The following is a 15,130-nucleotide window of genomic DNA, read 5'->3' as shown; positions in this document are numbered from 1 at the left end:
AGCGAATCCTATTGGTCTAAAGTGAAGCGGACTCCCAAAGACTTGAAACTGTCACAGTGACCAATCAAATAGGTTGCTACAGAGGTTGCATCGACAGTCAAAACTGTCGAGAGGAGATTCTCATAGAGTACAGTAAATGTACTTTCTAGTCACATTAACGTGACCACCTGTCAGAAGCCTGAATAATCACCTTTTGCAACGTGGTGCGGCGGGGCGAGGTTCGCGGGGCTCGTTTTGCGGTTTATTTAATGTCCACCTACCTCAGTATAGCGTCCATTCACCATCTGTCGCTCTGCATTCGTAGGTACTATGTAGACGATGAGAAAAGCAGCGCTAAGGAAAACCACCGTCCATACTTACGATTACAAAGTCCGTGTAACTCAAGTAACAAAATAAACCTGTAAATCTCTATTAATAACGGACAAAGCGGGTGCTTCCTCCCTTCATTGAAAATGTTTGTTTGTAGATACAGATGTTTTATTACGGTTCTTTTCATTTACGGTGTCACCAAGCCGACATATACGTTGGTAGTTCATCTACCACTAGTTCCTGCAGATTTTAACAGACGTAAGACAGCCAGCAATGTGCAAAGTCCAACCCGAAATATTACGATATTAACTCAGGCAATACTCTGTTACAAAGCGAGTTCACATTCGGTCCTTTTCAGTGTATTCTTCGAAAGAAGATGCTCGCCAAAATGTTCTGTACGTGCATACGAAACACGCCACGCAGAATATTCACAAATGCTGATAGTGTCACACGCGGTTTATTCTGCAATCAACATTGCAAAACCTCTCAAAACTTCACCGAAATGTCCGTAATTGCATCTGCTAGTACGGCGATATAGACTGAGTCCGATTTAACCGTCATTTCTTCATCTTACAGATAATTTTTTCGGACACATTTAACACGACCTTCTCGTCCGACAGCGAGTCCACGACTGACTCAATGCCGTCGCTCACAGGGTATATAACTCATTCAGTTACACGGGAAAGACTCTTCTTTCATTGGTTGATCAAAACGATCATCCAATCAGATTAACCTTTCAAGATCAATTTCGCGCGCAAACCGCTTTACTCCAATCAGCATTCGCAGATGCATCTACGTCATTTCATATTTCAAAAATTCACAAAATGTTCCACAAAACCAAACCAAACGAAAAGTAAAAGAAAACTATGCTAGAAATATACTTTAGCACTAAGTATCCTCTTACTATCTTTCTGGCCGCCTTATTACAAAAGCAAACGCTCCTAGACATACGTGATCCACCAGTCAGGGGGATTCACCGTTTTAAGGATATCCTGGTTACATAACACTTGCTAGTTACGGATGGTGTTATACATTATAAAATTAAAATTTGACGTATGTCCCCACATACACACTCACATTCACTGTCATCTACTCCCACCCTACCACAAAACATAAATATCAACTTTTAAATTATTATTTTTGTTACGAAAGCAAGATTATTAAAAGTTTAGAACTAAAATTATTTAAAAATAACTTGTGCGCACTGAGTGCTGTTAGTATTTTCAAATGACAAAGAAACTTAAACAGTCGTGATTCCTATCTGAATTTACTTTACAAAGTGTCGGTTAAGTACTTCTGTATAGGTTTTTTTTATATTTTCAAAAGTATTAAAGTTATCAGCATGAAAATTTTGCACACTGTTCTTCTAATTTATAAAAGTTCCTATACCAAATTTGAAAACAAACAGATCATATTTATCATAGTTATTTAGTTTCTTAGATAAGATAAATAAGTGATCTTAGTACGCTCCTCACAGAGCAGTTCTCACGGTCCGCGCAGACAGATGGCTTTATGACGCCAGCAGCCGACTACACAACGGCCGGGGCTGGAGGCTTCGTTGCCAGCCTCCAATAGAGCTTGATCTAACGGAATAAAAGTTACTGTAAAACTCTGCAGCCGTGTAAATAGCTGCGACGTCACAGTGGGCAGCAGCGAGAAGTTCAGGAAGATAAGCAGTGAGCTTCTGGAAGGTACCGACAGTGATGTGGAGCCATGACGACTCCAGTGCCGTGGCCAGCTGCGCTGGGTTTATCGGTTCAGAAACCATGACGCGAACAGCCCGATTGAGATGGTCCCATAGATTCTTGATTGGGTTGAAATCCGGGTGTTTTGTGGCCAGATGAGTACAGTCTGAATAGCATGTACAATGTAATGTTTGGAAATTGAACTGCTGAGCAATCAAACAACATTCAGCAGAAATAAACTCGAGGGAAGTGTCCCCTGCCATACAGTGCACAGTGGTTTGGAGAGTATAGGTGGTAGATGTAGATATGGCATCAGGTGATTTGAGACCAACTGGAAGGGACTGGGAAGGGCACCGGGCGACGGAGCGAAGGCCCCGGGGGTGTGTGGTGGCATTCCGACAGCGGGCCCACAAAGGGCAGCGTCAGCGGGAGCCCACCCTGCCTGTCCGCGCCTGTTATCGATCACGCGCCCTTCAGCCGCCAGACGCGCCCTCTGATTGCTGTGCCGTCCTCCGGCGCACCTCCAGCGCCTGGAGTCCCCAACCTCGGCACTGATTGCAAGGTGTCTGCTTTCTGTCCACTGCTACACTGCAGGGGTCCTACAATAGGGCACTGTTCCTCTTTAGGCACCAGCGCCACTGAGAAACACAATACACCGGTATACTACAGTTGCATACACATACACACTCTGCAAACCACTGCGAAGGTCGTGGATGAGGTCACTTAGCATTTTGCCACACGTCAAGGTTTCTTCCACTTCCAAACATACACGGAGCGCAAAAAGAATGAATGCTTAAATGACTCTAGTAGTTAGTCAATTTTGTCTTTATGGTCCTTACGAGACCGTGTACAAAATCTCTAGCTTCTTCAATTGATATTGCTTCTTGAAATATTATAAGTACATTGGCCGGTCACATTACTGTGACCGTCTGCCACAAGCCTGAATAACCACGTTTTGCAGGATGAGACGCTCAGGAAGAGAATCAGTGAATTTCTGGAAGGTACCGACAGCCACGTGGAGCCATGCCGACTCCAGCGCCGTGGTCGACTGCGCGAGGTTTCTCCATGGGGTGAACAGACCAATCGAGTTAGTTCGACAGGTTCTCGATTGGGTTTAAGTCCGTGGAGTTTGTTGGCCAGGGCAGCACGGTAAACTCATCATGGTGCTCGCGGAAACAAGCCCTTACAGTGCTAGCTGTCTGACGTTCCGTTGTCCTGCTGGTAGATGCCACCGTGCCGAGGAAAAACAAACGCTGTCTTGAGTTAGACATAGTCCCCATGGATAGGTGCATGCTAGTCTGATCCGTTGTGCCTTCCAGAATAACGAGATCACCCAGGGAATGTAGCAAAAACATTTCCCAGACCGCAACGCTCCCTTATCCATCCAGGACGCTTCGAACGAACTGAAGGCCATATGTCCGCTGGAGCATAAAACGTGATCATTTAAACAGGTACGCCGGCCGCTGTGACCGAGCGGTTATAGGCGCTTCAGTCCAGAACCGCGCTGCTGCTACGGTCGCAGGTTCGAATCCTGCCTCGAGCATGGATGTGTGTGATGTCCTTAGGTTAGTTAAGTAGTTCCAAGTCAAGGGGACTGATGACCTCAGATGTTGAGTCCCATAGTGCTTAGAGCCATTTGAACCATTTTAAAAAGGTCACTGTCGCCACTCAACGCATGTATCAGCTACTGTCTCTGAAAAAAGATGAAAACTCTTTATTGTATATCTGTTCTTCCTCACAGAGCTGAGACTTGGTGGGAAGTGGGTGTAAATGAAAGTCGAGTCGTTTCGTGAGACTGTAGAAGACAGACGTATAATTCATTTTGTTTGTCCAGATTGTGCCGCCACAATGTGTTAAACGTTGCAGTATACAACCATTTGAAAGATCAGATTTATTATTTCGTTTACTATTTCGAGAACTGTCCGATTTTCACAATCCTTTCATCTGTTAATTTTCTCCTACTCGAAGAAAAGCTACAGAGGTTATCATGCCTTCAAAGAAGACGACAAATCGAACATCAAGATAATCAGCTAATTGAAACTTCATACTTTCACATTCGTATATACCCTTCGATGCAGTTCACTTCAAAATCATGAATAACGTCTGGTCTCAGGACAAGTCACTGAAAATACACCACTGAATATGCAGATTATACACACTAGACCATGGTTTCCCAGACCTTTTGTCACTCTGTGCCACTTGACATTTTTAGAGATCTGGGAGTTACCATTATGGCGTGTTTACTTTTTAACGAACCCTCAGGTGGCGAAGATGGGGATGGGATGCATTCAGTTTTTGGGTCGTGTCGCTCAACTACCATTGTACTACCTCATCGCCTACACCTTTGAATGTCTGACCTGTAACTGTGTGTAGATACCCAATGAAAACTGTAAATTATTAATTGTTACCCAAGGATATTTAACTAACGGTAAATTAAGGCCCTGTAGACTTCAAAAGGATAGTGGAATTATGACACTATAATTTAGTTTTGTGGCCAGCTAAGATGCTTATTTAATTTAAGTCAAAGTTACCATAAATTCTATTGTTTATTACAAAACCTGACAAACGTGTGCAGCAGTTGCACTGAAATACAATGTAAACATGGTTAATTAGCCTATTTATTGACGAAGATTTTAACAAGTACGAGACACATCTCAAGGAACTATGGTTGGTGCAGATCCAAGGTAAAGAACTCATAGGTAAAGTTTGGACTTAACATCTGAGGTCATCAGTCCCCTAGACTTAGAGATACTTAAACCTAACTAACCGAAGGACATCACACACATCCATGCCTGGGGCAGGATTCAAACCTGCGACCGTAGCAGCCATGTGGTTCCGGACTGAAGCGCCTAGAACCGCTCGGCCGCAGCGGCTGGCATAGGTAAAGTTACTACATTTCTAGCATGACTGATCCATTTCTGCGATCCGACGACAGTGATTGCCGAAAACTTGAGTTTCTAATTTTATGAATGGCAGAAGGGCGTCTTCTTCCTACTCAAGAAAATACCTGAGCACAATGCGATCTACACCCACCAAAATCGATTTCAAACCTCACAATTGTTAACTGTGTTACTGTGCTGACTGCCAGTAATACTGTTGACTGATTAGATGCGGTTATACAGGGTGGAGAAAAACTGCCTCGAAATTTTAACCCTGGATAGCTGATGCCAATAGGAACCAAAACTACTAATGTTGCGTAGGTCGACAACGCATAATTTTTAAACTACGGAAACTTGGCGCCATGCGCTTCGATTGGTCGAGGAATTGCCCTGTTGCCAGATGCTCTGGACAACGCATGACCGTGAATGCTTTGCTTGCCGGGGATCGTAATGTATCCAAGGCGGCCCGCACGCTCGGTGGTAGCGCACCAGCCTTCCATTCTGTGAGCCTGGGGGTGAATCCGCTGTGGTCCCAACACATCCATTGTAGTTTGATGATAAGACATACCGAGAACAAATGCGGCAACAACTGTTAGTTCGGGTGCAGAAAGCCTTTCAAAAATTGTGTCGGCCCTGAAAAGGGTCTTTTTTGTAACTAGGACATGGTTTACTTAAAGCAGGTACTCGAACTGGCGACCCTCTGACGCGACACAAGCTTGGTAACGTCGAACGGTCTTTTGCCGAACTCTTTCAAGGATTCCTGGAATTACCCTGAGGTGATTGGCGGCATGTTGAATGATATCCATTAATTCCTCTTCGTTTCTAGGTGGTTCGCGGCCGGGTGGGTGAATTAGAACCGTGAAGAATCCCCACAGGAAAAAGTCCCGTGGCGTGAGGTCTGGTGATCGCTGGCTCCATGTCCTACGAGCACCTCTGCCAATTTCGCAGCCGCCAAAGAGTTTGTTTAAATATCCGCTCACAGCACGACTGTTATGTGCGGGTGCCCCTAACATGCTGCAACCACAAGCGTAGCCTTACGTTCAGGGGAACATCTTCCAGCAGGCCAGGTAGAGTTTCTTGCAAAAAGTGAAGGTAATTTGCCCCGGGAATTGGAGGAGGTAGACGGACCGGACCAATCAGATGGTCACCCACAACATCTGCCCAAATATTGAGTGAAAATTGTTCCTGGTGTCCGTGGACTTACGTGATGTGAGAATTTCCTCTTGCCCAGTAATGAACGTATCGAGTGTTGCAAAGGCTATCCCGATGAAAGGCGCACTCGTCGGTAAACAACACAATGGCGGGGAAGTCGGGATCTCGTGCAACACGCCGCAGAAACCACCGGCAAAACCCTAGCCCTCGTTCGTAGTCCGCCACAGGGTTTAGGTCTTGGACAGGGTGGAAAATAAATGGATGCTGGTCGTCATCCCTCAAAACCTCCTAGACTAACCGATGAGTGAAGCCCATGTTGTGTCCAGCCTCTCGAGTACTTGTCGTAGGTGCTTCCTCGAAGCGCTCGGGAACAGTCCCTTCAAATGCAGCATCCTGTCGTGTTCGAGGTCTTTCAGCATCACCATGATATACCGCTTACGAGCCTGTTTCACCAAGTCGCCGGTGAATTGCTGTGAAGGTCTGCGGGTGTGAGGGGCATCTTGCTGGGTACAGTTCCTATACAACCGTCGAACCTCATTCACATTACCGTCGGCTAATCCATAAACAAAAACCATATCTGGTTCTTCAAACGAATACTGTGCCGCCATGCTTACTGAACGACTAAATCGAAGGTGAAGTGTGTGTGTGTGATCCGAAGAGAAGCTTACGTGCTAATGCCTCTGACTAGAGGTGGAGACAAACGGAAAGACCTATTCGACACATGTGCGTATCACGTTGGAGCAGTGACGGGGCTAAGTACGTTTGTATGTGTGAACCGACAACCACAGAGCTGCCCGTCAACTGACGAACGGGAACAGGGCAATCCCACAGCCAATCGGAGCGAGTGGCGCCAAGTTTCCATAGTTTAAAAATGGTGCGTTGTCGACCTACACAACATTAGTAATTTTGGTTCCTACTGGCATCAGCTATCCAGGGTTAAAATTTCGTGGCACAATTTTTCTCCACCCTGTAGAAGCACAGTCATTGCACCGTCGGTGATCTGCTCCTGCCGGAGACTCCATCGAATACGATGCCCGTCAAACCCGAAAAGTTACCTAGCGGAAACTTTTTATCTTGCTCCAGTTGGAGCTGGAAACTGAAGTAACTACTGTTCACCTTAAAGACTGCGAGCAGAATTCGAAGTGTCTCTTTAGCACCTCCTATCCTCCCTCATAACATTCGCCAACTTCCTGGCGTGCCAATCCAAAAAAAAAAAAAAAAAAAAATAATCTCACAAGCAGTTATCTAATGACAACAATAAATTTCGCTGGAACGTCCACCCACACAATAAGAATAAAAGCTACCCACGAATCTGGCTGGAGAGCGTCCTCCACTTCTCAGTAATTTTCCAAAAATTACTACGTCACACTTGTCTGTCCAACGAAATTCCCATATTTTTGCGCTCAAAGGGTTACATGACTACAGGGGAAGAAAGCAAATTGTTTCAGCTCTGTCCTGTTGGTGACACAAAGCAGTCCTTTATTCTATGCAAAACCATGTTTCCAATCCTTCTGAGATTCCTGTATGCTTTTTTCACGAGGGCCCAGCTGCAAGCATTTTGAGACAAGAGAGCTGCAGTCTCTCACTTATGAAATCGTCACTCCTCTCCTGGGGTGTTCTGCTGGGATCGTATGGCCATAAATGCCTTCCCATCCCTCCTAGCTGCTTTCACAGAGACCGTGCTACCCAGCGGTGAATTCCTACTGACTGGCTAGCGCCATTCCTCCTCCGTATTTCTACACAAAGCCCGTTGCTGCCCGCTAGCCGAGACATGTAACTGTTCTTTAGACAACGTTTTGTTTGGACGTGTGAGCGGCGGTCAGGCCATCCAGAATTCTCCACATCCTGCCAGGACATCCTGACAACGCATTCTCGCCAGTCCGTACTGTCTCGGCTCCGGACAGGAATCCCCTTAGCCTCCCCACTGCACACCGTAGCCTTCGGTCAGTGCTGTCCTACCTAAGTCATCTTTTTTAAGAACTACGTTAATGGTGTCCTTCCATCCGCTTCGTTCTGCTGTCTGTGAAACTGACAGCCCATCCAAAAGAAATTCTCAAATAGGAAAGCTGCTACAATGACTTGATGTATTAGGAATCAGAGTCGGTAAGAAAATTAAATGAAGCGAATACATGGGTAATTTTTAATAAAATAAAGGAATACGTTATTTTCAAATCAAATGATTTCGATCTACATATTTTGTTGTTGTGGTCTTCAGTCCGAAGAATGGTTTGACGCAGCTCTCCAAGCTACTCTATCTTGTGCGAACCTCTTCATTTCCGCATAACTGCTACTATTTACACCCTTCTGAATCTGCTTACAGTATTCATCTCTTGGGTTTCCGTCTCCGATTTTAACCTTCCAATAGTAATCTGGTGCTTCTCCACGTTTCGGTATGTGGTATATTAACCGATCTTTTCCTGTAGTCAGATTGTTCCACAGATTTCTTTCTCCACCCTGTTCAGTACCTCCACATTAGTTACGTGATCTACCCATGTAATCTTCAGCATTCTTCTGTGGCGACACATTTCAAAAGCTTCAGTTCTCTTCTTGTCTGAACTGTTTATCGTCCATGTTTCACTTCCATTCATGGCTTCACTCCATACAAATACTTTTAGAAAAGACTTCCTGACACTTAAATCTACGTTCGACGTTAAAAAATTTTTCTTCTTCATAAACGTTTTTCTTGCCTTTGTCAGCCTACATTTTATATCCCGTCTACTTCGGCCATTACCAGTTATTTTGCTGCCCAATTAACAAAACTCATATCACTTTGAAAGTCTAGTGACCTAATCTAATTTCCTCGGCATCACCTGATTTAATTTTGTTTTTATTGATTTCATCCTATATCCTTCTCTCAAGACACTCTCCATTCCGCTTATCTGCTCTTCCACTGCTTTGCTGTGTGACAGAATTACAACCATTAGCAAACCTGAAGGTTTCTATTTCTTCTCCCTGAACTTTAATTCCTATACCAAAGTTTTCTGCTGTTTGCTTTAGTGCTTGTTCAAAGTACACATTGAATAACATAGGTGATAGGCTACAATCCTGTGTCACACCCATTCCAACCTCTGCCTCTCTTTCACGCTCCTCAACTCTTAGAACTACCGTCTGGTTCCTGTAAAAGTAAATAGCCTTTCGTTCACTGTATTTTACCCCTGCTACTTTCAGAATTTCAAAGAGGCTATTCCAGTTAACATTATCAAAAATTTCCTCTAAGACTACGAATGCTATAAATTGTGTTTTACCGTTCCTTAACCTATCTTCTAAGGTAAGTTATAGAGTCACTATTGCCAGGCGTGTTCCTACATTTCTCCGGAATCCAAAATGATATTCCGCAAGGTTGGCTTCGATCAGTTTTTCCATCTTTCTGTAAAGAATTCGTGTTAGTACTTTGAAGCCGGCCGGGGTGGCCGAGCGGTTCTAGGCGCTACAGTCTGGAACCGCGCGACCGCTATGGTCGCAGGTTCGAACCCTGCCTCGGGCATGGATGTGTGTGATGTCCTTAGGTTACTTAGGTTTAAGTAGTTCTAAGTTCTAGGTGACTGATGACCTCAGAAGTTAAGTCCCATAGTGCTCAGAGTCATTTGAACCATTTAGTATTTTGCAACCATGACTTATTAAACTCCTAGTTCGGTAATATTCACACCAGTCAGCAGCTGCTTTCTTTGGAACTGGAGTTATTATATTCTTCTTGAAGTCCAAGACTATTTCGCATGTCGCAGACATCTTGATTAACACAGAATAGTTTTGTCATGGCTGGCTCTCCAAAGGTTATCAGTAGTTCTGATGGAATGTCATCTACTCTAGAGGCCTGTCAGCAGATATCCCTCCACTTTTTTTGCCCCTACAGTGCGGCTGCCTGTATCGTGGAAGCACGCAAGCCACCCCATGGTTCATGGGGGTGGGGGATTTACAAATTTCGGTATATAATTTGCATATCAAATATTGATAACGTGAAAGTCGACGAAACGGTCAGTTTCGACATCTTTCACTATGTATGATAGAAATGTGACACAATCAAGTAAAAAGATTTCGTGGAAGCACATTTTATAGTTGCAGGTAGAGAGAGATACTCGCCTGTTACGGTTTTCCTTCCTTTGCAATTCTAAAACCAGTCAGGTATGAGGCTATTATCAAGTTAGTATCAGTGTTAATAACATTTGACATGTATTTTTATTCTTTTTTACAAAACTCAGATATCCTTTTGAAAAAAAGGCAATAGATCTACCAACCTAGTTATATCGCTAAATGTTTTGTTTACTTGTACGCCTACCACAGGAAATATCCTTGCGTACCACCAGTGGTATGTGTACCACGATCTTGGTAATTGCTCTAGATAATTACCGAGCGAAATGGCGCGGGGTTAGCACACTGGAATCGCATTCTGGAGGACGGCGGTTCAATCCCGCATCCGGCCATCCTGGTTTAGGTTTACCACGATTTCCCTAAATCTTTTCAGGCAGATGAAGGGATGGTTCCTTTGACATGGCACGGCCGACTTCCTTCCCCATCCTTCCCTAATCCGATGAGACCGATGACCTCGCTGTTTGGTCTCTTCCCCCAAATCAACAAAACTCTAGATAACTGCTCTCAGAAAAGACTTCCTAGCACGTCCATTTGTATTAAGTGTTAACAGATTTCTCCATTTCAGAAATGCTGTTCTTGCTATTACCAGTCTCCATCTTACATCATAATAATATTAACTGTAGGAAATTTAACCTTGATGGAAGCTACAAAAATGTTTGAGCTGCACAAAATAGAAATTCAGATCGCAATTCAGATCAGTAATTGACTTTGACGTATGGGAAGTTCTAGTAGTAAAGGAGTGATCCGTTCTAGTGGGTTAATGTATGAATGATAAACTATTAGAAAACAGAGTTATTCATTCGGTAGACTGCTCGTCAGTTGTAGTTTGTAGCCGGAAGAACCCGTTAATTATGTAACATTTTGAGTAATGGTATTGTAGAAGTGGGTTTATTTTTTCAGAAAAAGGTTAAGAAAAATATCCGTCTAGTGGGACTATAGTTCGGAAAGTGTTTTCTCTGGTGTGAAAGACCCATCGTATTTCAGTTCTTTTATGTGGTTACCTAGGGGAACATGATCTGGAAACTGATGTTGGATTATAATTGTTTCCTACTTACCTCGTTACTTTGAGAGACGAGTTTTCCGCCTGTTTCCCATCCACGGCAATTACGAGAAATTAACAGAGCCGCCTCGAGGCCCCATTACTCTGAATCGGCGGCAATAAGGCTACGACGTTTCGCCAGGGTAGCACCTCTACAGCTCGGGCATTAATTTCCTCGAGGTTTCCATGCAGCTGGTGGGGAGCAAATAACAGCTCGCTTTGATGGTCGCGAGTTGAGACGTCTGCGCGGAACTTCTCCGCTGCCACGTCCGTTCCTCACCCAGTGCACTGACTCTAGGCCGCGAGCAACTGTTTAGTGTTAACCCAACTAACTGCTGGCCCGTACCGCAGAAATTTATTTCCTCGCTAAAAATAAAAATCTCTCGAGAAATTAAAACAAGAATTTAATTACGCGAATTTTTACAGGCGATGCTGTTTAAATATTAACACTAGCGGTACACTACTCTACAGTGCCTAGCTGCTTGCATTTTTTTTTTTCTTTTCCTGCTACTTAATAGAGGGTGCCTCGTATAATTCACACAGAAATGGAAAAAACGAGAGTTTCAAATACTGTACTGTGGCACATCGCTTGAACCGCAGAAATTTCAAGCGTATTGTTCTTCCGGCCGCCAGCCTTACAGACAGTTAGATGGCGAGTCCTTCACTGCTGTCGCTTGAGTTCGCCACATTTTTCAGCACAGCTTCTGCGTCCTGCGCAACCAACTACCTGTCATCAACGGCGTAGCTACGGTAAGTGGCGACATGTTCGTTTGTGATGTTTGAATGCATCAATAAATCGAAAGGATGGTTTAGCCACAAGTAATTTTAAGTTTGGAAATCTTTTGTTGCCAGTTTCGAAAAGTAAAAAGTCACCAAACTTCCAATTACGGACACTACACTAAACCAATATTAGTGAGCCAAAGCTAAAATAATTAGGAATAATTTATTATTGTTACCGTTTGGTTGTTTAGTGATTAGTGACAGTTCTTCGATAGCAGGAAACCTTGTGGTTATGTTTCCAAATCTGCATAAATACTCCACAGACTATCATACGGTGCCTGACAGAGAGTACCTTGTACGTACGACTTTTGATCATTCCCTTGCCTGTTCCATTGGCAAATGGAGAGCGAGGAAAGCTTCCGTACGAGTGCTGATTCCTCTTATCTTGTCTTCACGGTCCTTACGCGAGATGTATATTGCTGTCAGTAGAATTGTTCTGCAGTCTGTCGAAAATGCCGGTGCTCTTAACTTCCTCGGTAGTTAATGGTGCTCTTCCAGGTATTCAGCCGACTTCTTGATTCCATTTTATTACATAATATTTCGCCGACAGGTGCTGAGAGTTTTGCTGTTATGTTATGTTATGTTCCTGAACAATGTTTCGCGAAAATAACGTCTCCTTCCCTCCAGGAGTTCCCATTTGAGTCCGCGTTGAATTTCAATTACAGTCGCGTGTTGATCGAACGTACCGGTAACAAATCTAGCAACGCGTCTCCTAGTTGCTTCGATGTTTTCCTTTAACCTTTAAGGCCGCGCGGGATTAGCCGAGCGGTCTATGGCGCTGCAGTCAGGGACTGTGCGGCTGGTCCCGGCGGAGGTTCGAGTCCTCCCTCGGGCATGGGTGTGTGTGTGTTTGTCATTAGGATAATTTAGGTTAAGCAGTGTGTAAGCTTAGGGACTTGTGACCTTAGCAGTTAAGTCCCATAGGATTTCACACACATTTGAACATTTAACCTTTAAGTACTATGGATGGCCTCTCAGACCGCTATAGTTTTTCATCTTGTGATATTTCACACACCCCTGTGAGGTGAAGTGGAATCGTCTGTGCACCTTCCTATTGGATGACAGGCTACACGTGCCAGAAATCTGGCATTGTTGTTACAATTTGTTTCTTATTCTTGTGCCTTGAGGGGTTTCACAGACATATAGAGATGGGTCGAACTCGTTCATTCCCGTGAAGTACTTCATTCATTTCACTCTTTGCCGTGAAGGGTTCAAATGAAGTAGTTCATTCATGAAGTACGGAAGCCTGGCGAAGTTGCCCAGTTCGCCGTTCAGCCGCGGCTACGCTCGCGTCGCCTCGCTCGTACAATAAAGCTTCGTAATACTTCATATTTTTACCAACAGATGGCCGAACTATGCAGTAACGTGCATGCAACGTTTTGCGTCTTACAGCGTCTGAGTTAACTTAAATACAGGATGGTCGAAGGGGACAAAGGAAAGATAAACAGAGAAGCCTGTCACATATAAAGAAGGTATTACGTTTAATCTTGCTCGACATTTTCTCATGAAGCGCCAAAAAGAGTCTTCATCTGCCAAGTGAAACCTTATTTGTTGTATTTATGGACTGAAAACTAGGGCTACCAACGAAATGCAGTCCAAGTTTATGTTCCTTTTAAAATTTAATCCAAAATAGAATGAGTATGTTTACCACTGTCACAAAGTCTATATACCTACTTTAAGTAATTATTCAGAAGTTTTCCTGGAGATTTTATTTTTATTGAGAATAATAACCCTCTAAATTCAAAACGTAACCTGTCACCTGTAGTCATTGGTACGATTTCAGGTAAAATCCCTCTTTATTTTATTCGAAAGCAGTTTTTGTGTCTGTTCACGCTTATACAATGGCTAGCAACACGCGATCGCGTAAAAGTAGTGAAATTTGGGGTTTCTTCGCCGATTTAGGTTATGTGAAAGCAAAGTGCAACTGTTGTTCTAAGTGTATTTCACCGCGCGATTCGTCGACAGGCAGTAAAGGGAGGATTGAAGTGAAGGGAGAATGAGTGACGTAGCGCCAATGTAGTGGGAGTGGGAGAGGGAGAGGGGAAGAGAGTGAGTGAACGAACTAGAAAAAAAAGTGTGGAGTGTACTATCTGTGGAGAGTTTGAAGTACCAGTTCATTGAAATTGAGTGGTTAGTTCACACTTCACTGGAGTGAAGCGTTCATTTAAACGACTCATTCACGAGCTCCCCATCACTACAGACATACCATAGTGTTTGCGTGTCGTGTTTTTGTTGCGTGCTACCGTTTCTCCGAGGTGAGGAATGCTAGACCACCTATGCAATGTTTTCTACACGAGACAGATATGGGTGTTCTAGAACGCCTCAGCGAATTCTGAGATGAAGACTTTGATGACAGTGATACTGACACTGATTTCGTATATTTATTGATCACGATACTACTTCGAAGAAAGAAACAAAGTGATGAAAATGTGACACGTGATGACGATGGAGAAGCATACTTCTTCGGTAAGACCAGAAAGATGTTTTCGATGGAGAAAACAGAAGCCGCTAACTATCGTAAGAACAAGGCAAGTCGACCTTGTCTTGCAGCTGCCTGGACTGCAACAGATTCCTAAAATTTTGAAAGACGAAAAACATAAACCTTTTGACGACTGATTGAAGTCAAAAACAAGTATCCGTGCCAACAGTGTGGTATTATGACTTGGTTGGAGAATTGTAGGTCGGTCTGCGTGGAATGCAAGCAGAGTGAAAGCAATTAAAATCTGATTCAGGGCCTCAGACGAACATGTAAGGTAATTACTTTCTTCTTGATTTTTAAAATAAAAATTTGGAAAAATTTCTCCCCTAATAGAATTATATGGTGGAATAATAGCTCTACGTTTGACATAACTAATAAACTCAAAGCTGATTCCAAGTACAGTTTGTCATGACTAAAATGTGTTTTTCCATACAGTTATGTTGCGAATCTGTAATACTGTCACCCTGATGATAATCTGTAAGTGAATAGAGAGGTAAGTATGTGCTGCTATTTTAGCAATACGTAAAATAAAAATAAACTGCAAATTTCGCTGTGTTTTACTTGTCAAAGTGTTTTAAATACTACACTGTTTAAAAAATGCAAATTTCCATAAATTCTGTTTCCAAGAAGTGTAACGTAAAGTAGGAAGTCATGAACATATATATTCACTAAAACAGTGGTTTTATACATAAAAACTGTCAACATCCATAGTAGCTAAGGG

The 15,130-nt window shown here is 43.5% G+C and overlaps 1 protein-coding gene across 1 annotated transcript in view; it reads right to left on the bottom strand.

Annotated features, from left to right (window-relative positions):
- Positions 1 to 2,456: 2,456 nt before the first annotated feature.
- LOC126199663 (testis-specific H1 histone-like) overlaps positions 2,457 to 15,130 on the bottom strand; it is a 172,833-nt gene continuing 160,159 nt past the window's right edge. Inside the window, exon 3 of the mRNA XM_049936592.1 lies at positions 2,457 to 2,632. Coding sequence (XP_049792549.1) covers positions 2,457 to 2,632 — 176 coding nt within the window. The remainder of the gene's footprint in view (positions 2,633 to 15,130) is intronic.

The sequence above is a fragment of the Schistocerca nitens genome, chromosome 8, assembly GCF_023898315.1.
Source record: "Schistocerca nitens isolate TAMUIC-IGC-003100 chromosome 8, iqSchNite1.1, whole genome shotgun sequence".
NCBI lineage: Eukaryota > Metazoa > Arthropoda > Insecta > Orthoptera > Acrididae > Schistocerca > Schistocerca nitens.
Note: the sequence above shows the minus strand (reverse complement) of the source record. Positions and strands in the feature narration are given on the sequence as shown.